The sequence below is a fragment of the Dermacentor albipictus genome, chromosome 2, assembly GCF_038994185.2.
Source record: "Dermacentor albipictus isolate Rhodes 1998 colony chromosome 2, USDA_Dalb.pri_finalv2, whole genome shotgun sequence".
Taxonomy (NCBI): Eukaryota; Metazoa; Arthropoda; class Arachnida; order Ixodida; family Ixodidae; genus Dermacentor; species Dermacentor albipictus.
This window is the reverse complement of record NC_091822.1, coordinates 85114378-85139090: the sequence shown is the minus strand read 5'-3', so window position 1 is coordinate 85139090 and position 24713 is coordinate 85114378. Positions and strand designations below refer to the sequence as shown.

Genomic DNA, 24713 nt, shown 5'->3' with positions numbered 1-24713 from the left:
CCCATTCACAAGACGCGTGTTGTTTGTCATTCAAGTGCAGTGACATCGCCTTCTTCTTCCGTCACAGTGTGTATGCATTCAGTACCATAGGCGCCATGATATCGATCAAGTTTATGGAAACTATCGTGTTCACAGGTGAGAAAGTTAGTTTTTGAATTTTGTGCGGCGCAATCATTGCTGGTCTAAATAAAAGATTTTACCAACACTACCCACCTAATTTAAAGAGAGCCACCGCACTACATTGTTCTACTATAGCACTGCGCTTATGTAAACCTCGTAGTTTAATTCTTGCAACGCATAATATCCGCCCAATTTTTTATGTAAGCGAAATGCGTACGCGTAAGGACTACGCCAGTCTGAGCCGTTAAAGTTAATGGCTGATGCTTCCAGTACATCACCACCTTTCCGAGCACCATGGTGGGAGCCTTCTATTTCGCTTCGGAAACACTAAATATTTTACGGTTGAATAAGATTGCGCTCTGCATGAAAAAAAAAAAAGAAAAGGTCTCTTCTGGGTTGAGGGCTTCACTGCGTATTCAGTTTAAAAGCACCGGGCTAAACGTGGTTCACAATAGTCGTCTGTGGAAGATTTCAGTTGAAAATATTCATTTTAGTTTCGTACTTGTTTTCAATAACGGTCAATAAGCACAAAGAAACCCCAAAGCTTGAGCGTTTTCTTCGGTAACCGAACTTCGTTACCTTTTCGGGCGAACTGCTGCCCGGCTCCGCTACTGCAAAAGACACCTGTCTGTCAGCGGTGCCCAGGCAGTCTGAGCCAGAATATTTTCACTGTCGCCCCATGCACGAAGAAGGGAATGCTAATATCGAAATTCTTCACTCCTTGCCTGGAGTCTTTTCCTACACTAAAATAAAGATTCCTAAATTCGCATAGAAAATTGCGGCATCCTTTCATCGACCAAAGACGGGGCATCCCTTAAGAATATAGGTATGTCGTTTATGTGTACTGTATGTTTCCTGGAGTTCACACAAGGTAACATCCTTTATGTTTCCTACATGTTGAAATTTGGCTGCTGCTTGTATGTTTCGTGCATGTGCCCGTCCTTTTTGCCGCCGTACTTCATGTATCCTAGAACTTGAAATTTGGCCACTGCTTTGACGATTCCGACATGTGTCCCACTTTAATGCACCCTTTATGTGGCCCTACTGCTGAAGTTCTGTATCTTATGTAGATTTGCATAGATGACGAGTTCCCTGTGCGAATTTTACATTTATGCAGATTTCGTAACTTTCGAAATTTCGCATTGGTTTTCATTATAGGGTTACTGTTCTCTACAATATGCAGAATACTGATGAGAACTTTGCTGTATGGCACAGAAAGTCACGCGAGGTTGTTTCATAATAATAATTTTAGTACATATAACACTTGGAGTACGACCTGTACCTTCCTCGTTGCAGTGTTGTTGCTGTCCTAAATATGTTTTTCTCACAAATATAAAGTGTAATATTCGGATAGAAAGATTTCAGGTCGCAGAAATGCTTGCAAATTTAACTGAAAATTTTTACTATACTTTGCAACGGTTTCGTTGAGACTAGAAGTAGTTTATTGGGCTATCTGCTTGTTATTCGATATAGCACGTCTACTCAAAGCAGACGTACCTCGGGAATGTGGTGCTTGGATGAGAACTCGGTCGGCACCTGAGAAAGAAAGCGCACAATTAAAGGCCAAAGGTTCCACTTATGCAATTCATTTCATATAGGCAAGAACAGTTTCCCTGCATGTACACAGCTAATAAGCATGAAGAATTCAAAAGATAGTTCATAAACACTAGGGCAACACTAAAGCCTTAAACTAACTGTTCTTTCAAACAGACTAATCTTGCTATCTGCCCGTCCAGTCAGGTACGAAACTGCTATTCCTTTTCCTCAGAAGTCTGATTGACACTCCTTCCGAGTTAACAGTAATAGCCGCACGTGAACGGTGGGTGATAAGAGAGGCAAACATCGAGTGGAAAGCCCCTCTTCAAAATTGCACACCTTATTCTATTATGCACTGCTGCAACCCACTGTGTTAAACTATCATCACAAAAGCTGACATAATGTTCTGCAGATGCAAATAATAATAAAAGCCAGCGTCTGATCTATACGTCTTGATTAAAAAAGAATGTTGGCTTTTGTGATATTGACCTATATTTGCTGCGCAACATGGAATACAACTACGCGAATACATCCAAGAAAAGAAACAATGTAGACAGGTTCTCGCGAAGCATGACTGCAAGCTAAACTGTATCCATAAAAAAAATCTTCACACACGCGAATGTGTGCGCAATTGTCAAAAACAGCTGTCGCGTGCCCAGTCGTGCTGCTCATAACACATCGCCATGCATTAGACGTCTAACCTGCGGAAACGCATATATACGGAAGAATTTCTTGTCGGAAAACTACCGAAGAAACAGTAGCTTTCAGCGTTTACATAAATGCTTGGGCATTCACTAACAGCACTCACGGGTGGTAGCACATACTTCCCTGCCGAAAGAAAGCAAGCAATAAGAAGTAATACATTTCACAGAAACTGTCGTAATTTTGTTTCTTAAATGTGCGCAGTAACATGGACCTACGCACTGAAAGCGCTTTGTTCTCACTGCACAAAGCTTATTAGAGGAACTACAAGCTATAAGAATGAGCGCAAGCACGAGACATGCTTACCTTTCAAGATGCAAAGTCATCAAACGCTCCTTGATCTCGCGGGTACCGCGGCACCAACGCTCTTCGCGCCGCAAACACTCCCGAATCGCCGGTGAACTCCAGCACACAAAAGCACGACTTTCAACAAGCCCTTCTACACACCGTGATTTGAAGCCACAGTACAACGTTTCTCAGAAGAGAACCAGGACAGATGAGAATAAAGGCAGCTCGGCTGGGCGCTGTAGTCCATACTAGAGACTGGCGTATCGCACGAAACATACGCAAAAATAATAGCCTTACACGAGTCCAGGGGTTTCCTTATGGTTAATGCGCACGACAGGGACGACATTTCATCTAGGCATTTCCAAAATATGATTAAATTACAGTCTTACTGCAACGAGCAGTCATGGTCACACAACGTGGCCCAGCGGCCCAGCTGAATTTCACGTCGAGTAACTTTACCGGGCATACATTTCTTGCTACGGAAACTCCGTACTGCGGTTAACAAGTGAATGTAGCCTCCAGCATCTACGTTCGCTTCTGAAAAATGCAGCTTGCAAAGGCACGGCCTTCGCGACTTAATTTTGTTACACAGAGAAAGTCGTAACTGGAAAGAAGGCCATTTTTAAACTCTATTTATTGAGTTCAAATGCCTGGGTTTGCTGTCTTCTTTAAAAAAGCATATATAGGCACTTTAAGCAAACTATGCGCGAACCTTTGCTGGTGGACGCGAGCCAATCAGCGCGCTTCCCGTGCAGCTCCGGCTGCTTGCAATGGCGGGCCGCCTATACAGGCAGCTACGAGACCCGCCGAACAGAAATGCGTGATTACTGGACATGCACACGCTTGTCATGGCGCCAACCGTCGTGTTTCAGAGAATATTTGACGTTATGTTGAATCCGCGGAACCATATTTCCTCGTAGCGTAAGGAACAAAGACGCCAAAACGTGGCAACGGCTCGTTTGCTACGGCAGCTGGAGTTTCGGCCGAAGTGAAATAGGCGTACTACCTGCATGCCCGCGCAAACAAACAAATACGGCCATGCTCCGTATACAACTTCCACTACTCAGCACAAGCAAGCATTTGCAGGATCGCGGCTGGCATACTTCTACCCGTGCTTATATCAACAGAGCAACGACACGCAGTTTTGCAAAGAAATGCATCTTTAGCAGTGACCGCAGGTTTTGCATTTGTTTGTGAGCTAACTTTAGTGTATGATTTTCTTAGAGTACCATACGAAAAGTATCACACAAGGCCAAGGTGCGAAACGTCTGAGCTCCTTTTTACGTGGATACCGACACTACATGTATATTACATCTTACAGGTAGATCTAGCTGCAGCATGTGTTAACAGATGATCAATGTGTGCATTTTGTGTTACCTGGATGCGCACTCCAGGGAGTGCACAGCCAGGTTACATAGAGTGAACATACAGGTAACATACTTCCGTAAACACAAAGGACACATCCTACAAGAAACATATTTGCTTACTGGAATCGTACGAAAGAATGAGTAAAGATGCGGCACACATGACGTATGTTTCCTCAAGTTCGCAAATAGAAAAAGGAAACATACAGGTCACATAGGGCACAAGAAGGAAACACACAGGAAACAAAAGGTCATGGCCATTTTCATATCGGATAATACAGACCTTGCGTCATGGTTAGGTATTGCGTGTGCTCTTAACTGAGAAGGTACTGAAACTCGAACATATGGGTAAATTGGCGAATCTCAGTGATTAGGGGAAATCAGTTAGAGGGGGATAAAAAAGTCAATAAACAGAATCCGCAAATGGCTTATTGCGCACGTAACTTTCAGCCGGCGTGGCACTTGGTTCGCGCGAACATTTCCCGTGCCTAGACGGGAAACACAATGTTTACCACGGCAGCAGATTCGTCGGTCTCTTTTATCTAGCATTTAACAGTTCGCAGCTGCCTCATTACATGTTAATACACTCGTAAACGTGAAATCATATAACCCAAACGACCAAAATGCATAGCGGTCTTTTCATGCAATGGCATTATAGGCCGACCTCGCACACTCTGCTATAGGTATCCGTCTGACGGAAAATGTAGGCCGGTTCCAAAGGCAGCGCACTTAAATGCGGGCCCGTCGCGAAAGAAGAGCAGTCCAATAAAACGACTCAAAGCGCTATCTTCCATGAGAGAATGACGCGACAATGGCGCGTGACGCACGCACCAGACACTTCAAAGGCGCGACTTTAGGATTAGAGAAGCTTGCGTGCTATCGCGGCCTAATAGTGCAAGCATTGGGCTGCTGTGCTCGGACTCAGAAGTTCGATACCACCATAGGACACACATGTTTTTATACGTTCTTAAAACAGTTACACCCTTCGGAGTGTATATTTCTCCCACAAGGATAATTGTCATCTGCCTCGCTTGCGTTTCCTCTCTTCAAAACGCTGCGTTCGCCACTTTCCCGTCGAGAACGCTATGTCACGTTAATAGACAGGTTTAGTTGGGCGTCCGTAGCCGCCCACGTGCGCAGCGCGCGAGGTTGTGCGCGTGTAGCGAAGCACGCGCGCACGATACGGCAATAGTTGGCCGGACGCGAAAGTAGAGAAGTGGATTGATTACTTGCCTGAGTAGGAACCAGTAGTGTGCTATACTCAGCGCCGCGATATGCCACCTTCTGAAACTGTGTAGCCAATATCAGCCGCCAAGAAGCCAAACCACAAGCCGGTCATATCTTCGGCAAGAACGATATCGAAAAACGCGCTCTCGTGGACACGCGAGAACGGCCCGCTGAGCCTGCAGCGGACGCTACGCAGCTTTTGAAAAGCTGCGGGCGCACGCAAGATACCGTGAGTGCTCCTGCGCATGCGCACTGACGCCACCGCGGGTTTGCTGCGTACGCAGTGCTCCTACGCACGGCGAACTAAAACTGTCTAATAACGCGCATGCCATTCGTGACTTGGAAGTACCGGGCTTGCAGCGTCGAAAAAAACGAAATGCGGGTGAAATGACGATTAGACTCTCAAAAAAAAAAAGAAGGTTACAGGGTGTATAATCATCACCTGCCTTGCTTGCGGTAATTCCTTTATTGAAAATGCCGCGCCCGCTACTTTCCTGCTGACAATGTTATGTCATGCTGACAACGCGCATGCCGTTCGTTCCTGTGAAGTACCGGGCTCGCAGCGTTAAAGAAAGGAAACTCGGACAACACAGACGACGTTTATTGTTGTGTGGCAAGATACCACTCAAAGGGTGTAAGCTTTTCTCAGAGTGTATCCAACAGCAAATTTGAGATGTGCTTAACGATCGCCTCACAGCGTGCGCAAATTGATACGAAGTATAGGAACAGACATTGATAAATAAAGAATGAACAAGGTCGTCCGTGATGCGCACGCAGCTGTCGAAACTTCAGACCGTGTCGCACACTTTAAATTGTAGGGTTTTACGCGCCGAAACCGCTGTCTGATTATGAGGCACGCCGTAGTGGAAGACTGCGGGAATTTCAACCACTTGGGGGTCTTTAACGTGCACCTAAATCTAAGTACACGGCTCTTTTCGCATTTCGCCCCCATCGAAATGCGGCCGCCGATGCCGGGATACCATCCCGCCACCTCGTGCTCAGCAGCCCAGCAGATTTAGCAATAGGGGAAAGCTTCGTTTCCGAATGCAAATGGTGCTCGGGCTTAGTACTACTTCGTCTTTCCTGCGGTTTAGCTTCGTAGAACGCAGGAGATGCATGTGTACTGCCCCAAAGCAAAGCTGAGACTTACTTTAATCCCTTAGCTGCAGCGGTGTGAAAGGAAATATATATATATATATATATATATATATATATATATATATATATATATATATATATATATATATATATATATATATATATATATATATAGTCATATCATAAGAAGCCAACAAACACTGACACCAAGGACGACATAGGGGAAATTACTTGTGCTTAATAAATGAAATAAAGTAGCGATAATTAAAGGAAATTAAAGTGGATGAAAAAACAACTTGCCGCAGGTGGGAACCGAACCCACAACCTTCGCATTTCGCGTGCGATGCTCTACCAATTGAGCTACCGCGGCGACGTTTTCCCATCCACTTTCTTGGGTATTTATGTGTCCTAGTAGAACCCTGGGAGTGTTAGCCAGTGCCACCACTCACAGACCTAGGCGGCGGACGTGGAACGTCTTTTTTGCCGCAGACGTCACGAGAACGAGATCTTTTTAGGGTGAAGACAACTGGTCAATAAACCCACATATGCTACCTGAAGGCATCAATGTTGCCGGATTCGAGACCCTCGTTATGTAATAACGAGAAGAAAGGGGGTTAACCGAGGGGCCCGATTTTTATTAGTGATATCATAAGAAGCCAACAAACACTGACACCAAGGACAACATAGGGGAAATTACTTGTGCTTAATAAATGAAATAAAGTAGCGATAATTAATGGAAATTAAAGTGGATGAAAAAACAACTTGCCGCAGGTGGGAACCGAACCCACAACCTTCGCATTTCGCGTGCGATGCTCTACCAATTGAGCTACCGCGGCGACGTTTTCCCATCTCTACTTTCTTGGGTATTTATGTGTCCTAGTAGAACCCTGGGAGTGTTAGCCAGTGCCACCACTCACAGACCTAGGCGGCGGACGTGGAACGTCTTTTTTGCCGCAGGCGTCACGAGAACGAGATCTTTTTAGGGTGAAGGCAACTGGTCAATAAACCCACATATGCTACCTGAAGGCATCGATGTTGCCGGATTCGAGACCCTCGTTATGTAATAACGAGAAGAAAGGGGATTAACCGAGGGGCCCGATTTTTATTAGTGATATCATAAGAAGCCAACAAACACTGACACCAAGGACAACATAGGGGAAATTACTTGTGCTTAATAAATGAAATAAAGTAGCGATAATTAATGGAAATTAAAGTGGATGAAAAAACAACTTGCCGCAGGTGGGAACCGAACCCACAACCTTCGCATTTCGCATGCGATGCTCTACCAATTGAGCTACCGCGGCGACGTTTTCCCATCCACTTTCTTGGGTATTTATGTGTCCTAGTAGAACCCTGGGAGTGTTAGCCAGTGCCACCACTCACAGACCTTCCACCCGTTTGGTTGCCACCTGCGGCAAGTTGTTTTTTCATCCACTTTAATTTCCATTAATTATCGCTACTTTATTTCATTTATTAAGCACAAGTAATTTCCCCTATGTTGTCCTTGGTGTCAGTGTTTGTTGGCTTCTTATGATATGACTAATAAAAATCGGGCCCCTCGGTTAACCGATATATATATATATATATATATATATATATATATGATGTGTGCGTGCGTGCGTACGTGCGTGCGTGCGTGCGTGCACGCAACTGACGGTGGTCTGCTCCGAACCACCGTCAGTTGCAATTTGCTCCTCGCAGAGGCAGTACGTTTGTGAAGTGCACTCCTGAACAACACTTTCCGGTGTGATGAACGATGTTTAAGCCATGGATCCGGAAACTCAAAGATGCGCGACGTAATGCTCGCGCATTTCTCTAACACTTACTGCTAAATCACCGCTGAATTTTTTCGCGCCCTCTCCTAATCTCCTTAATTTCTGTAGGTGCCTTCATTAACGACCGACTGAAAATCCAGAACTGGCACTCAGAGTACACGAGGAAGAAATTCAGCGACGTGGTGAACTGTACTGCAAGAAATGTTGATGCGATCGCAGATCGAGGTGCCCTACTGCAGGTGAGGTTTGTCGTGCGACTGCACCTCTTCGCATTACTACAATTCCTGTGCTTGAATCAAATTTGGTCGCCATTTACGCTACTTTTGTTCAGGTGTACACGTTCATTCTTGGCTACGAGCGCTTGCTATCCCATCCCGCGACAACAGAACGTATTGTCTGTATTCGCATCAAGCAAGTGAAAGGTAGCTCTGGGTGCGTTCGCTTCCGACCCCAATCCGCGGGCCTTCTAATGCTTTGTTTGACGCAAAAGGCAGTGTTAACGTACAGTCGCGTTGAACATAAACTGCCACGCGCTGTCTGTTGTCTATGAGACTCCAAGACTGCACAGCATCGCCTACTTACGACAATTCGAGAAGTAAACACCGTTCCATCTCCTGGTACTTAATGAACAAATATTGTGTATTTCGGCGCTGCCTGTCTAGGACCTTTCCCGCACGGACACAACGCTGCAGTTCATACTGAACACCACAGTAAGTTGTCCGCTGTGGCTGCAGAAGAGAGCGAGAGAGAGAGAGAGAGAGAGAACAAAAAGAACAGAAATGTCATAAATCTCTTAGTGGTGGATTTTGTTATTAAGGCCATTTATTTCATTGCCTTGAAGGTAAAAAAGAATAATCTACCGCAAACGCAACGCATTCACGCCGATCAGCGTAGCGCACGTCAGCGAAGAAAGTTGAAGTCTCTCGACGTATATGAGCTTGAGAGACGTGTGCTGTGAAAGCAATGTTGCAACAAAGCTGCAATAGAGTAACAAAATAATTTTTTTCACAGATGCTCCAGAAAACAGGCTAGATCGGGTATAACGAGCCGTATTAGTTGAATGCTAAAGGACACTATCCCGAACAGTGTCAGCCGCGGAAATTAAGCGGAAGCAATTAGAGCCTCAGCTGCGTGTGCTTTAGCACAATGGCATGAAAACTGGGAAATCACTTTGGAGAACATTTTCTATCGAGCGCTCAAGGCTGGCTTTGAACGATGTGTCACTGGGACTCAATGCGGTTACTAAAGTGCAGTCGCTTGTCGTTTAACTGCTCTCCTTCTGTGTGCGTGCTTGTGAACTGTGCCATTCTCCATTTTAAGCGGAATTAGATCGCGTGAAGCACATAATGGCATTGCTATTATCACAATACGCTGAATAATATAATTTACATGCCCCATAATCTGCATATTGACGTAGTCCATACGCGAGTATGGGTCTTAAAGAAACACATACGATTCCGCAAATTCAAATATTGGACTGATAAAAGGGTGGGTTATGAGACAAACAGAACATGATAGCGTGGAATCGTTCAAACCAGAAGATAGGGTTAGCAAATGATAGTCGCATCATTTGCTACAAATGCAGCAAGCAATTTAAGAACGCTGTATTATTATGGACCAAGTTCAGCCAAGATACGATGTTTCTTGCCTTCTTTTTTTGTGTGCAGATGGAAATAGCCTGGAAGTTGTAATAGCACATGGAGCGTACGTTGCTCCGTGTGGTGGTTATTTATCGAACTACAAGGAATAAATTCAGTCAATATTTTAAGTGGATAGCTTCCGCTCTAGATTTTCTGTAGGCTAACGTCCCACTGAAGTGCACTTTTTAGTTATGCTCACCGAATGTTTTTGTTTGTTATTTTTTCAGATGGATTATCCACAGGTACTAGAGGAGTTGACTATGATGTCTGGTGGGCTGTCACTTGCGTACAAGGTACTTAACGCATGAATATACGCAATAATGATGTAACAGATGCAAGTGGCCTTCAAACAAAACGCTGCGCTTTTGGCTATCTTAACCTGTCGACAGTCAAGTGGCTATCGCATCAGCTCAACTCACATAAATGTCTTCCTCGCGAACCTGCTTCTTAGCTTGCAGTAGCGACCACTAGAGAAATTGTTAACACATTGGAATAACTAGAAGCTGACTTCCGACCAATATGCCCTTATAATTATATTCGTAAAATATTCTTTCAGGGATACCTAATATTCATGGCCAAGTACGAAGAAGAGTTTGTGAGCTCTAACATTCCCGACATGAAGCTCACCTTAAACCAATACTTCTTTCTGCAGTTCGCTATGGTACGTGTTCAAATAACTAGGCACCAGTTGTTCTGGGATAATCAGCCCACCAACAAATGTGCATACGGTAGTAATGAGCGGTTTTTATTGTCCTCCCGAAAGTGACAAATTTCGAGCTGCAAGAGAAATGCATATTTAGAGTGCAGCTTTATGTTACTTGCACGATTGCGCAAAGTCGCATACTGGTTGTGCAGTAAATGCTGAAACATATGCGCAGCAAATTAGTTATTTTACTATACTGTGCTGTACTACTATGTTATATTTTTCCTTTGGAATAGAGAGCTCTTCTCTGACACTTCAGAAAGAAATTGGATGAGTCTTCCTCAAAATGTTACCGCAAAACCTTACAAACGGGGATGCGCAACATTGCGCATTTCATTCCGAAGCGCACGATTCGGTACTCCTACCCATTTTAATTCGTATTCGGCCTATTCAAAGATTTCACTCTTTGAGCAAATGTAACGTTATTTCTTATAGCAGTAGTTTCCACCTTGCGTTTATTTTGTTAATACCATTGCACCTATGTACGAGTTTTTATTATGCAGTATCACACCTCGAATACGGTGCCTATTCAACACTGCACGCGTTTCCTTACGCAGAACTTCTGCACGACGAAGAGCAAAGAATACAAGAGTATGCTGAACCTCACAGGCTTAGACAGTAAGCTTCGGTGAGTAGCGAGTTTTTTTTTTCTTTTTTTTTTACAGCTAAGTGAAGCTGTTAAGGGCTAGTTCCCCTAGGATCGTCTCTGTGTCTAGAAACAAAATGCCGAACATAGTGCAATGCCGGGCCGACCCAAGGTGGAGGTGAAGAAGGCATTAGGCATTCCCCATACGTGGGCCGATGCCGAAGATAGTGCAATACCGGGCCGCTATTAAGGGCAGGTTCCTCCGCGATCGTGTCCATGTTGTTACGTCTTAACGCCGCAAAGGCGCTAATTGGACGTTTCCCGCAAGGCAAACCACCACCCCTCAATCAACACCTATTCTGAGGTCAGCGCAGCATGAACACCCACTCTTGACGGGTCCACAAAAGGCCACCAACCCCACCATTACCTGACAGCCTGAGCTAAGGATGAAGAGGGGGGCGGGGGGGGGGGGAGGTACCAATTCTACCAAACAACTACGGCGACCTAGCATTCGCTCGCAGGTTCCCATCATGTCGCATATTCCAAACCATCGGGCTTCGGAGGCTGTGGGGTGTTGCGAGCATGGGCGCGGTGTCGCGATGGCTCCGATTGTGATTTGCTGCTGGACCGTCTTAAGATTCCCTAGTCGACTCGGCTAGGGAAGACGACGGTATTAAAAGCGGAGGTATTTCAAGCAATAGGACAGATGGTCCTGATATGAATTCAGACTTTTCACTTGCTCCTGCATGGAGTGTGCTTCCGTAACTGGAGCCGTGTAACTAAATTAATAAAACCTTTGTCCTTCATTTCTACAATCTCACGTAGCCGTGGATGGGCTTGGTGGACTCCTTGCCCTAACGCCACCCTAAGCCGCAACAATGTATAGACGCAAAATTCAGAAGATGGAGCAATACCGGGCCGACCCGCGGCGGAGGTGAAGCAGGCGTTAAGCACTGCCCATATGTGGCCCGGTCCCAAAGATAGTGCAATGCCGGGCTGACCCACGGCGGAGATGCAGTTCGCCTTTAAGAGGCCCGCATACACAGCTTCGCTGGTCATCCTTCTTCACAGGGTGGAAGGACACGGCCTTTCTTTTTTTTTTCTTTTTTGCTGCAAGCTTCCGTTGCCAACAGATACTGATCAAGTATACTGTGCATAACACCAATGCTGTGATAAAACTTCACGCACAGGCTCTTGACGCACTGTAGTACGACGTAACGTTGCGAGAGCGAAGCTGTACTTACAATGGCAGTTTGCCTCCAGCCCCGACTTTAATGAATACTGCGAACGTTTCTTTTATAACCATCGATAAGTTCTCCGTACTCGCCGTTGATAAGCGCTGATAAAGCAAATTAAGTTTCACCATACTCTTCTTCAGGAATTCGGAAAGTGGAAGCATGCTTATAATGTAAAAACTTGCCATTTGCCTGAATTGAAAACCAACGTACGAAGAACACCGGGGCGAGTTTGCAGAAAAGAAATCGTCGAGCTCTATAAAAATAGAGGACAAAAACTTGTCCCAACACGCGGAGGTACCTGTGCCCAATTAAGAAACCTTTCTTACTTTGAAGTGCTCTTTCCCATTCACCGGCCGCCTTTCCTAATAGTTCGTTTGGCATAGTAATTGGTTGGAATTTTCTCAATGAAAAATGCCAGCGTTAAAGATTGTTCTGCATACAGGCTCATTCGTTTTCACCCAGCTTTATTGTGCTTGTGATTAATCAGAGTGAAAATTATGTGTTGGAAGGCGCGATTGTTCACGAAACTGGAATTACAACTGTGCATTTTCTGAACGGGTCAACTCTTGAAGTACGCAGTGTCCACCATAAATCTAGAAACCAATTAATTGTTCGTTTGGATTATTTGCTAGTCTGCATACTTATTTCGCTAAACTTCAGATACCGCCATTGTCAAAAGTTTTATTGTTACATCAAGAAACATAACCATCAAAGCATACATAAAGTATTGTCACCCTCCCACGCCGATCTCTATGCGCACAACGGAACCTGTATGCGAGGCCATGCAGTAAAAAAATCGGTTAATGTAGCCGAAATAAAAAAACATAATAAGGCTCATACTTACTCCGCGTGAAAATATATGCTGCGATTTTGTGGAAGGCTATTATAGACTTTACAAAGGATGTTAGTAGGCGAGCAGCGCACTACCACTCAAAATTGCCTCGCGGTCACTTTCGTATTTATTTCCTTTGCTTCTCGCCAGAACATGTAGCAATGTGATGCGTTGTCCACGCCCACTCTCGTGCTCTAACGACATTAATTGAAAGCACGTATGCTGAAGTTCTTCAAAAGTACAGCATGCCAGTATTACCACATTTCACCATTGCCAGCTACTTTTTGAAATGAATCTCTCGAACTGAAACTGTAACTGTACTCTTTTATTCCTGCAGAATTGTGGTTCCCATGCAGAGCTCGTTTCGAATGTCAAAAGACTTTGTTTGCGCGGATACGAGTGTCCTGGGAACGCCTGACAAGTGTTCAATCTTATAGGAGCACGGCAAGCTGTGAAATTGGGAATTAGGAAAAGCAACTTGAAGGTTAACCTCAAATAAATATTCTGTGAAAAAAAGTGCCTGAAGTGTTGTCACTTCTGTGATTTCGTAACTTCTGTGATTTCGTATGCAACGCTCCTCATGTAGTTTACTGGCCACAGGAGATCGGTGTATGCCTTCTACACGAAATAGCTGGAATAATGAGAGAAACAACTGTTATGTGAAAATTTATCAAACCCCTTCATCTTGTTTACGCAATATTTTCTTGTGATGCATTCTGGGTAATCGTGATAGAGTCCATTAGTATCGCTCAATCATGCATTTCTATGCAGCAAAACTGCATTCAAACCACTGATACAGAAATGTGGCATTTCCGTTTGTGGCAGCCGTTTATTACTGGACATGCACACGCTTGTCATGGCGCCAACCGTCGTGTTTCAGAGAATATTTGACGTTATCTTGAATCCGCGGAACCATATTTCCTCGTAGCGTAAGGAACAAAGACGCCAAAACGTGGCAACGGCTCGTTTGCTACGGCAGCTGGAGTTTCGGCCGAAGTGAAATAGGCGTACTACCTGCATGCCCGCGCAAACAAACAAATACGGCCATGCTCCGTATACAACTTCCACTACTCAGCACAAGCAAGCATTTGCAGGATCGCGGCTGGCATACTTCTACCCGTGCTTATATCAACAGAGCAACGACACGCAGTTTTGCAAAGAAATGCATCTTTAGCAGTGACCGCAGGTTTTGCATTTGTTTGTGAGCTAACTTTAGTGTATGATTTTCTTAGAGTACCATACGAAAAGTATCACACAAGGCCAAGGTGCGAAACGGCTGAGCTCCTTTTTACGTGGATACCGACACTACATGTATATTACATCTTACAGGTAGATCTAGCTGCAGCATGTGTTAACAGATGATCAATGTGTGCATTTTGTGTTACAGCCAAAAGGAGTGCACAGCCAGGTTACATAGAGTGAACATACAGGTAACATACTTCCGTAAACACAAAGGACACATCCTACAAGAAACATATTTGCTTACTGGAATCGTACGAAAGAATGAGTAAAGATGCGGCACACATGACGTATGTTTCCTCAAGTTCGCAAATAGAAAAAGGAAACATACAGGTCACATAGGGCACAAGAAGGAAACACACAGGAAACAAAAGGTCATGGCCATTTTCATATCGGATAATACAGACCTTGCGTCATGGTTAGGTATTGCGTGTGCTCTTAACTGAGAAGGTACTGAAACTCGATCATATGGGTAAATTGGCGAATCTCAGTGATTAGGGGAAATCAGTTAGAGGGGGATAAAAAAGTCAATAAACAGAATCCGCAAATGGCTTATTGCGCACGTAACTTTCAGCCGGCGTGGCACTTGGTTCGCGCGAACATTTCCCGTGCCTAGACGGGAAACACAATGTTTACCACGGCAGCAGATTCGTCGGTCTCTTTTATCTAGCATTTAACAGTTCGCAGCTGCCTCATTACATGTTAATACACTCGTAAACGTGAAATCATATAACCCAAACGACCAAAATGCATAGCGGTCTTTTCATGCAATGGCATTATAGGCCGACCTCGCACACTCTGCTATAGGTATCCGTCTGACGGAAAATGTAGGCCGGTTCCAAAGGCAGCGCACTTAAAGGCGGGCCCGTCGCGAAAGAAGAGCAGTCCAATAAAACGACTCAAAGCGCTATCTTCCATGAGAGAATGACGCGACAATGGCGCGTGACGCACGCACCAGACACTTCAAAGGCGCGACTTTAGGATTAGAGCAGCTTGCGTGCTATCGCGGCCTAATAGTGCAAGCATTGGGCTGCTGTGCTCGGACTCAGAAGTTCGATACCACCATAGGACACACATATTTTTATACGTTCTTAAAACAGTTACACCCTTCGGAGTGTATATTTCTCCCACAAGGATAATTGTCATCTGCCTCGCTTGCGTTTCCTCTCTTCAAAACGCTGCGTTCGCCACTTTCCCGTCGAGAACGCTATGTCACGTTAATAGACAGGTTTAGTTGGGCGTCCGTAGCCGCCCACGTGCGCAGCGCGCGAGGTTGTGCGCGTGTAGCGAAGCACGCGCGCACGATACGGCAATAGTTGGCCGGACGCGAAAGTAGAGAAGTGGATTGATTACTTGCCTGAGTAGGAACCAGTAGTGTGCTATACTCAGCGCCGCGATATGCCACCTTCTGAAACTGTGTAGCCAATATCAGCCGCCAAGAAGCCAAACCACAAGCCGGTCATATCTTCGGCAAGAACGATATCGAAAAACGCGCTCTCGTGGACACGCGAGAACGGCCCGCTGAGCCTGCAGCGGACGCTACGCAGCTTTTGAAAAGCTGCGGGCGCACGCAAGATACCGTGAGTGCTCCTGCGCATGCGCACTGACGCCACCGCGGGTTTGCTGCGTACGCAGTGCTCCTACGCACGGCGAACTAAAACTGTCTAATAACGCGCATGCCATTCGTGACTTGGAAGTACCGGGCTTGCAGCGTCGAAAAAAACGAAATGCGGGTGAAATGACGATTAGACTCTCAAAAAAAAAAAAGAAGGTTACAGGGTGTATAATCATCACCTGCCTTGCTTGCGGTAATTCCTTTATTGAAAATGCCGCGCCCGCTACTTTCCTGCTGACAATGTTATGTCATGCTGACAACGCGCATGCCGTTCGTTCCTGTGAAGTACCGGGCTCGCAGCGTTAAAGAAAGGAAACTCGGACAACACAGACGACGTTTATTGTTGTGTGGCAAGATACCACTCAAAGGGTGTAAGCTTTTCTCAGAGTGTATCCAACAGCAAATTTGAGATGTGCTTAACGATCGCCTCACAGCGTGCGCAAATTGATACGAAGTATAGGAACAGACATTGATAAATAAAGAATGAACAAGGTCGTCCGTGATGCGCACGCAGCTGTCGAAACTTCAGACCGTGTCGCACACTTTAAATTGTAGGGTTTTACGCGCCGAAACCGCTGTCTGATTATGAGGCACGCCGTAGTGGAAGACTGCGGGAATTTCAACCACTTGGGGGTCTTTAACGTGCACCTAAATCTAAGTACACGGCTCTTTTCGCATTTCGCCCCCATCGAAATGCGGCCGCCGATGCCGGGATACCATCCCGCCACCTCGTGCTCAGCAGCCCAGCAGATTTAGCAATAGGGGAAAGCTTCGTTTCCGAATGCAAATGGTGCTCGGGCTTAGTACTACTTCGTCTTTCCTGCGGTTTAGCTTCGTAGAACGCAGGAGATGCATGTGTACTGCCCCAAAGCAAAGCTGAGACTTACTTTAATCCCTTAGCTGCAGCGGTGTGAAAGGAAATATATATATATATATATATATATATATATATATATATATATATATATATATATATATATATAGTCATATCATAAGAAGCCAACAAACACTGACACCAAGGACGACATAGGGGAAATTACTTGTGCTTAATAAATGAAATAAAGTAGCGATAATTAAAGGAAATTAAAGTGGATGAAAAAACAACTTGCCGCAGGTGGGAACCGAACCCACAACCTTCGCATTTCGCGTGCGATGCTCTACCAATTGAGCTACCGCGGCGACGTTTTCCCATCCACTTTCTTGGGTATTTATGTGTCCTAGTAGAACCCTGGGAGTGTTAGCCAGTGCCACCACTCACAGACCTAGGCGGCGGACGTGGAACGTCTTTTTTGCCGCAGACGTCACGAGAACGAGATCTTTTTAGGGTGAAGACAACTGGTCAATAAACCCACATATGCTACCTGAAGGCATCAATGTTGCCGGATTCGAGACCCTCGTTATGTAATAACGAGAAGAAAGGGGGTTAACCGAGGGGCCCGATTTTTATTAGTCATATCATAAGAAGCCAACAAACACTGACACCAAGGACAACATAGGCGAAATTACTTGTGCTTAATAAATGAAATAAAGTAGCGATAATTAATGGAAATTAAAGTGGATGAAAAAACAACTTGCCGCAGGTGGGAACCGAACCCACAACCTTCGCATTTCGCGTGCGATGCTCTACCAATTGAGCTACCGCGGCGACGTTTTCCCATCCACTTTCTTGGGTATTTATGTGTCCTAGTAGAACCCTGGGAGTGTTAGCCAGTGCCACCACTCACAGACCTTCCACCGGTTTGGTTCCCACCTGCGGCAAGTTGTTTTTTCATCCACTTTAATTTCCATTAATTATCGCTACTTTATTTCATTTATTAAGCACAAGTAATTTCCCCTATGTTGTCCTTGGTGTCAGTGTTTGTTGGCTTCTTATGATATGACTAATAAAAATCGGGCCCCTCGGTTAACCGATATATATAAATATATATATATATATATATATATATATATATATATATATATATATATATATATATATATATATATATATATATATATATATATATGATGTGTGCGTGCGTGCGTACGTGCGTGCGTGCGTGCGTGCACGCAACTGACGGTGGTCTGCTCCGAACCACCGTCAGTTGCAATTTGCTCCTCGCAGAGGCAGTACGTTTGTGAAGTGCACTCCTGAACAACACTTTCCGGTGTGATGAACGATGTTTAAGCCATGGATCCGGAAACTCAAAGATGCGCGACGTAATGCTCGCGCATTTCTCTAACACTTACTGCTAAATCACCGCTGAATTTTTTCGCGCCCTCTCCTAATCTCCTTAATTTCTGTAGGTGCCTTCATTATCGACCGACTGAAAATCCAGAACTGGCACTCAGAGTACACGAGGAAGAAATTCAGCGACGTGGTGAACTGTACTGCAAGAAATGTTGATGCGATCGCAGATCGAGGTGCCCTACTGCAGGTGAGGTTTGTCGTGCGACTGCACCTCTTCGCATTACTACAATTCCTGTGCTTGAATCAAATTTGGTCGCCATTTACGCTACTTTTGTTCAGGTGTACACGTTCATTCTTGGCTACGAGCGCTTGCTATCCCATCCCGCGACAACAGAACGTATTGTCTGTATTCGCATCAACCAAGTGAAAGGTAGCTCTGGGTGCGTTCGCTTCCGACCCCAATCCGCGGGCCTTCTAATGCTTTGTTTGACGCAAAAGGCAGTGTTAACGTACAGTCGCGTTGAACATAAACTGCCACGCGCTGTCTGTTGTCTATGAGACTCCAAGACTGCACAGCATCGCCTACTTACGACAATTCGAGAAGTAAACACCGTTCCATCTCCTGGTACTTAATGAACAAATATTGTGTATTTCGGCGCTGCCTGTCTAGGACCTTTCCCGCACGGACACAACGCTGCAGTTCATACTGAACACCACAGTAAGTTGTCCGCTGTGGCTGCAGAAGAGAGCGAGAGAGAGAGAGAGAGAGAACAAAAAGAACAGAAATGTCATAAATCTCTTAGTGGTGGATTTTGTTATTAAGGCCATTTATTTCATTGCCTTGAAGGTAAAAAAGAATAATCTACCGCAAACGCAACGCATTCACGCCGATCAGCGTAGCGCACGTCAGCGAAGAAAGTTGAAGTCTCTCGACGTATATGAGCTTGAGAGACGTGTGCTGTGAAAGCAATGTTGCAACAAAGCTGCAATAGAGTAACAAAATAATTTTTTTCACAGATGCTCCAGAAAACAGGCTAGATCGGGTATAACGAGCCGTATTAGTTGAATGCTAAAGGACACTATCCCGAACAATGTCAGCCGCGGAAATTAAGCGGAAGCAATTAGAGCCTCAGCTGCGTGTGCTTTAGCACAATGGCATGAAAACTGCGAAATCACTTTGGAGAATATTTTCTATCGAGCGCTCAAGGCTGGCTTTGAACGATGTGTCACTGGGACTCAATGCGGTTACTAAAGTGCAGTCGCTTGTCGTTTAACTGCTCTCCTTCTGTGTGCGTGCTTGTGAACTGTGCCATTCTCCATTTTAAGCGGAATTAGATCGCGTGAAGCACATAATGGCATTGCTATTATCACAATACGCTGAATAATATAATTTACATGCCCCATAATCTGCATATTGACGTAGTCCATACGCGAGTATGGGTCTTAAAGAAACACATACGATTTCGCAAATTCAAATTTTGGACTGATAAAAGGGTGGGTTATGAGACAAACAGAACATGATAGCATGGAATCGTTCAAACCAGAAGATAGGGTTAGCAAATGATGGTCGCATCATTTCCTAAAAATGCAACAAGCAATTGAAGAACGCTGTATTATTATGGACTAGCTTCAGCTAAGATACGATGTTTCTTGCCTTCTTTCTTTTTCTTTTCTTTTTTTTGTGCAGATGGAAATAGTCTGGAAGTTGTAATAGCACGTGGAGCGTACGTTGCTCCGTGTGGTGGTTATTTATCGAACTACAAGGAATAAATTCAGTCAAAATTTTGAGTGGATAGCTTCCGCTCTAGATTTTGTGTAGGCCAACGTCCCACTGAATTGCACTTTTTAATTATGCTCACCCAATGTTTTTGTTTGTTATTTTTTCAGATGGATTATCCACAGGTACTAGAGGAGTTGACTATGATGTCTGGTGGGCTGTCACTTGCGTACAAGGTACTTAACGCATGAATATATGCAATAATGATGTAACAGATGCAAGTGGCCTTCAAACAAAACGCTGCGCTCTTGGCTATCTTAACCTGTCGACAGTCAAGTGGCTATCGCATCAGCTGAACTCACATAAATGTCTTCCTCGCGAACCTGCTTCTTAGCTTTCAGTAGCGACCACTAGAGAAATTGTTAACACATTGGAATAACTAGAAGCTGACTTCAGACCAACATGTCCTTATAATTATATTCGTAAAATATTCTTCCAGGGATACCTAATATTCATGGCCAAGTACGAAGAAGAGTTTGTGAGCTCTAACATTCCCGACATGAAGCTCACCTTAAACCAATACTTCTTTCTGCAGTTCGCTATGGTACGTGTTCAAATAACTAGGCACCAGTTGTTCTGGGATAATCAGCCCACCACCAAATGTGCATACGGTAATTGAGCGGTTTTTATTGTACTCCCAAAAGTGACAAATTTCGAGCTGCAAGAGAAATGCATATTTAGAGTGCAGCTTTATGTTACTTGCACGATTGCGCAAAGTCGCATAGTGGTTGTGCAGTAAATGCTGAAACATATGCGCAGCAAATTAGTTATTTTATTATACTGTGCTGCACTACTATGTTATATTTTTCCTTTGGAATAGAGAGCTCTTCTCTGACACTTCAGAAAGAAATTGGATGAGTCTTCCTCAAAATGTTACCGCAAAACCTTACAAACGGGGATGCGCAACATTGCGCATTTCATTCCGAAGCGCACGATTCGGTACTCCTATCTATTTTAATTCGTATTCGGCCTATTCAAAGATTTCACTCTTTGAACAAATGTAACGTTATTTCTTATAGCAGTAGTTTCCACCTTGCGTTTATTTTGTTAATACCATTGCACCTATGTACGAGTTTTTATTATGCAGTATCACACCTCGAATACGGTGCCTATTCAACACTTCACGCGTTTCCTTACGCAGAACTTCTGCACGACGAAGAGCAAAGAATACAAGAGTATGCTGAACCTCACAGGCTTAGACAGTAAGCTTCGGTGAGTAGCGAGTTTTTTTTTTTTTCTACAGCTAAGTGAAGCTGTTAAGGGCTAGTTCCCCCAGGATCGTCTCTGTGTCTAGAAACAAAATGCCGAACATAGCGCAATGCCGGGCCGACCCAAGGTGGTGGTGAAGAAGGCATTAGGCATTCCCCATACGTGGGCCGATGCCGAAGATAGTGCAATACCGGGCCGCTATTAAGCGCAAGTTCCTCCGCGATCGTGTCCATGTTGTTACGTCTTAACGCCGCAAAGGCGCTAATTGGACGTTTCCCGCAAGGCAAACCACCACCCCTCAATCAACACCTATTCTGAGGTCAGCGCAGCATGAACACCGACTCTTGACGGGTCCACAAAAGGCCACCAACCCCACCATTACCTGACAGCCTGAGCTAAGGATGAAGAGGGGGGCGGGGGGGGGAGGTACCAATTCTACCAAACAACTACGGCGACCTAGCATTCGCTCGCAGGTTCCCATCATGTCGCATATTCCAAACCATCGGGCTTCGGAGGCTGTGGAGTGTTGCGAGCATGGGCGCGGTGTCGCGATGGCTCCGATTGTGATTTGCTGCTGGACCGTCTTAAGATTCCCTAGTCGACTCGGCTAGGGAAGACGACGGTAATAAAAGCGGAGGTATTTCAAGCAATAGGACAGATGGTCCTGATATGAATTCAGACTTTTCACTTGCTCCTGCATGGAGTGTGCTTCCGTAACTGGAGCCGTGTAACTAAATTATAAAACCTTTGTCCTTCATTTCTACAATCTCACGTAGCCGTGGATGGGCTTGGTGGACTCCTTACCCTAACGCCACCCTAAGCCGCAACAATGTATAGACGCAAAATTCAGAAGATGGAGCAATACCGGGCCGACCCGCGGCGGACGTGAAGCAGGCGTTAAGCACTGCTCATATGTGGCCCGATCCCAAAGATAGTGCAATGCCGGGCTGACCCACGGCGGAGGTGCAGTTCGCCTTTAAGAGGCCCGCATACACAGCTTCGCTGGTCATCCTTCTTCACAAGGTGGAAGGACACGGCCTTTCTTTTTTTTTCTTTTTTGCTGCAAGCTTGCGTTGCCAACAGATACTGATCAAGTATACTGTGCATAACACCAATGCTGTGATAAAACTTCACGCACAGGCTCTTGTTTTTCATGCTTGCCCTCGAGATCATAGGGTTTGTGAGTGCAATATGGGTGTAGTTAAGGTCTAGGTTGAAGTCCTTGGTTGGAAACTAAAGGCGTGGTACTCAAGGCAACGAGGAGAGACGACCAAGAACCAAGATAATGAGCTGGTTCTTACAGCCACGCAGCCTAAGGAGACCACTCAGCCCTGGTCGTCGATGGGTGGATCCCGGTGCTCCATAGATGAATAGTCATCGTCGGCAGATTTTATCCTACCTACCCTCACATGGCTTCGAGCAGCAGGACACTGTCACTTTGCTACTGTCACAGCACTAGTACAGCAGAATCAAGCATTGTAGACGGGCGCGTCAGTTACTGAAAAGTAAAATGGTTCTGTTCCTTTCTAGCGACTGATAATCTATCAAGTTTCTTATGCTTGTGGCCAGTTTCGGGGTGATTGCGGCCGCTCAAAGCTCGCGCTAGCTTTCGGTGAACGTCGGTTTGTTGGAACACTTTGTGCTCGTATGCTACGGTGGCACCACTGCGCAATCATGCACTGTTCTAACCGCGTCCCAAAGGACATACCAAAGTGTCTTGCAAGACCTCGGTCAGGTTAGTGCTGGGTGGTCCTCATTTCATGACCTGGACTACTAAAGCAATTGCGCAACTTGGCCACCACTCGGTTAGCACCAGTCGCGGCAATTTCTTTTTAAAAATTGGTCGCAACTCTTCCGCTGAAGTTGTATTACACCGGCAAATCAATACACTAGTTAGAGGGCAAGCGTACTTGGGATATGAAAACACTTGACGCACTGTAGTACGACGTAACGTTGCGAGAGCGAAGCTGTACTTACATTGGTAGTTTGCCTCCAGCCCCGAGTTTAATGAATACTGCGAACGTTTCTTTTATAGCCATCGATAAGTTCTCCGTACTCGCCGTTGATAAGCGCTGATAAAGCAAATTAAGTTTCACCATACTCTTCTTCAGGAATTCGGAAAGTGGAAGCATGCTTATAATGTAAAAATTTGCCATTTGCCTGAATTGAAAACCAACGTACGAAGAACACAGGGGCGAGTTTGCAGAAAAGAAATCGTCGAGCTCTATAAAAATAGAGGACAAAAACTTGACTCCACACGCGGAGGTATCTGTGCCCAATTCAGAAACCTTTCTTACTTTGAAGTGCTCTTTCCCATTCACCGGCCGCCTTTCCTAATAGTTGGTTTGGCATAGTAATTGGTTGGAATTTTCTCAATGAAAAATGCCAGCGTTAAAGATTGTTCTGAATACAGGCTCATTCGTTTTCACCCAGCTTTATTGTGCTTGTGATTATTCAGAGTGAAAATTATGTGTTGGAAGGCGCGATTGTTCACGAAACTGGAATTACAACTGTGCATTTTCTGAACGGGTCAACTCTTGAAGTACGCAGTGTCCATCATAACTCTAGAAACCAAATAATTGTTCGTTTGGATTATTTGCTAGTCTGCATACTTATTTCGCTAAACTTCAGGTACCGCCATTGTCAAAAGTTTTATTGTTACATCAAGAAATATAACCATCAAAGCATACATAAAGTATTGTCACCCTCCCACGCCGATCTCTATGCGCACAACGCAACCTGTATGCGAGGCCATGCATTAAAAAAATCGGTTAATGTAACCGAAATAAAAAAAATAATAAGGCTTATACTTACTCCGCGTGAAAATATATGCCGCGATTTTGTGGAAGGCTATTGTAGACTTTACAAAGGATGTTAGTATGCGAGCAGCGCACTACCACTCAAAATTGCCTCGCGGTCACTTTCGTCTTTCTTTCCTTTGTTTCTCGCCAGAACATGTAGCAATATGATGCGTTGTCCACGCCCACTCTCGTGCTCTGACGACATTAATTGAAAGCACGTATGCTGAAGTTCTTCAAAAGTAGAGCATGCCAGTATTACCACATTTCACCGTTGCCAGCTACTTTTTGAAATGAATCTCTGGAACGGAAACTGTAACTGTACTTTTTTATTCCTGCAGAATTGTGGTTCCCATGCAGAGCTCGTTTCGAATGTCAAAAGACTTTGTTTGCGCGGATACGAGTGTCCTGGGAACGCCTGACAAGTGTTCAATTTTATAGGAGCACGGCAAGCTGTGAAATTGGGAATTAGGAAAACAAACTTGAAGGTTAACCTCAAATAAATATTCTGTGAAAAAAGTGCCTGAAGTGTTGTCACTTCTGTGATTTCGTATGCAACGCTCCTCATGAAGTTTACTGGCCACAGGAGATCGGTGTATGCCTTCTACACGAAATAGCTGGAATAATAAAAGAAACAACTGTTTTGTGAAAATATATCAAACCCCTTCATCTTGTTTACGCAATATTTTCTTGTGATGCATTCTCGGTAATCGCGATAGAGTCCATTAGTATCGCTCAAACATGCATTTCTATGGAGCAAAACTGTATTTAAACCACTGATACAGAAATGTGGCAT

General features: G+C 44.8%; 2 protein-coding genes and 4 non-coding genes across 6 annotated transcripts in view; 2 read left to right on the top strand and 4 right to left on the bottom strand.

The window, feature by feature from the left end:
* LOC135900932 (neprilysin-2-like) overlaps nucleotides 1–13684 on the top strand; it is a 67259-nt gene extending 53575 nt beyond the window's left edge. The window contains exons 17-22 of the mRNA XM_065430531.1: nucleotides 68–135; nucleotides 8219–8349; nucleotides 9978–10043; nucleotides 10307–10411; nucleotides 11011–11081; nucleotides 13447–13684. Of these exons, the coding sequence (XP_065286603.1) occupies nucleotides 68–135; nucleotides 8219–8349; nucleotides 9978–10043; nucleotides 10307–10411; nucleotides 11011–11081; nucleotides 13447–13546 (541 nt within the window). The 3' untranslated portion in view covers nucleotides 13547–13684. The remainder of the gene's footprint in view (nucleotides 1–67; nucleotides 136–8218; nucleotides 8350–9977; nucleotides 10044–10306; nucleotides 10412–11010; nucleotides 11082–13446) is intronic.
* On the bottom strand, nucleotides 6633–6705 carry TRNAS-CGA (transfer RNA serine (anticodon CGA)). The gene has a single exon. It is a non-coding gene; the product is annotated as a tRNA-Ser (tRNA).
* Nucleotides 7099–7171, bottom strand: TRNAS-CGA (transfer RNA serine (anticodon CGA)). Its single transcript has one exon. It is a non-coding gene; the product is annotated as a tRNA-Ser (tRNA).
* Nucleotides 13685–17069: 3385 nt separating the features above from the next.
* TRNAS-CGA (transfer RNA serine (anticodon CGA)) lies at nucleotides 17070–17142 on the bottom strand. The gene has a single exon. It is a non-coding gene; the product is annotated as a tRNA-Ser (tRNA).
* A 393-nt stretch (nucleotides 17143–17535) lies between these two features.
* Nucleotides 17536–17608, bottom strand: TRNAS-CGA (transfer RNA serine (anticodon CGA)). The gene has a single exon. It is a non-coding gene; the product is annotated as a tRNA-Ser (tRNA).
* A 2050-nt stretch (nucleotides 17609–19658) lies between these two features.
* On the top strand, nucleotides 19659–24416 carry LOC135900967 (endothelin-converting enzyme 1-like). Its single transcript, XM_065430594.1, has 5 exons — nucleotides 19659–19685; nucleotides 20021–20086; nucleotides 20350–20454; nucleotides 21052–21122; nucleotides 24259–24416. The coding sequence occupies exons 1-5, from the start codon at nucleotides 19659–19661 to the stop codon at nucleotides 24356–24358; spliced, it is 369 nt and encodes a 122-aa protein (XP_065286666.1). The 3' UTR covers nucleotides 24359–24416.
* The last annotated feature ends 297 nt before the right edge of the window (nucleotides 24417–24713 follow it).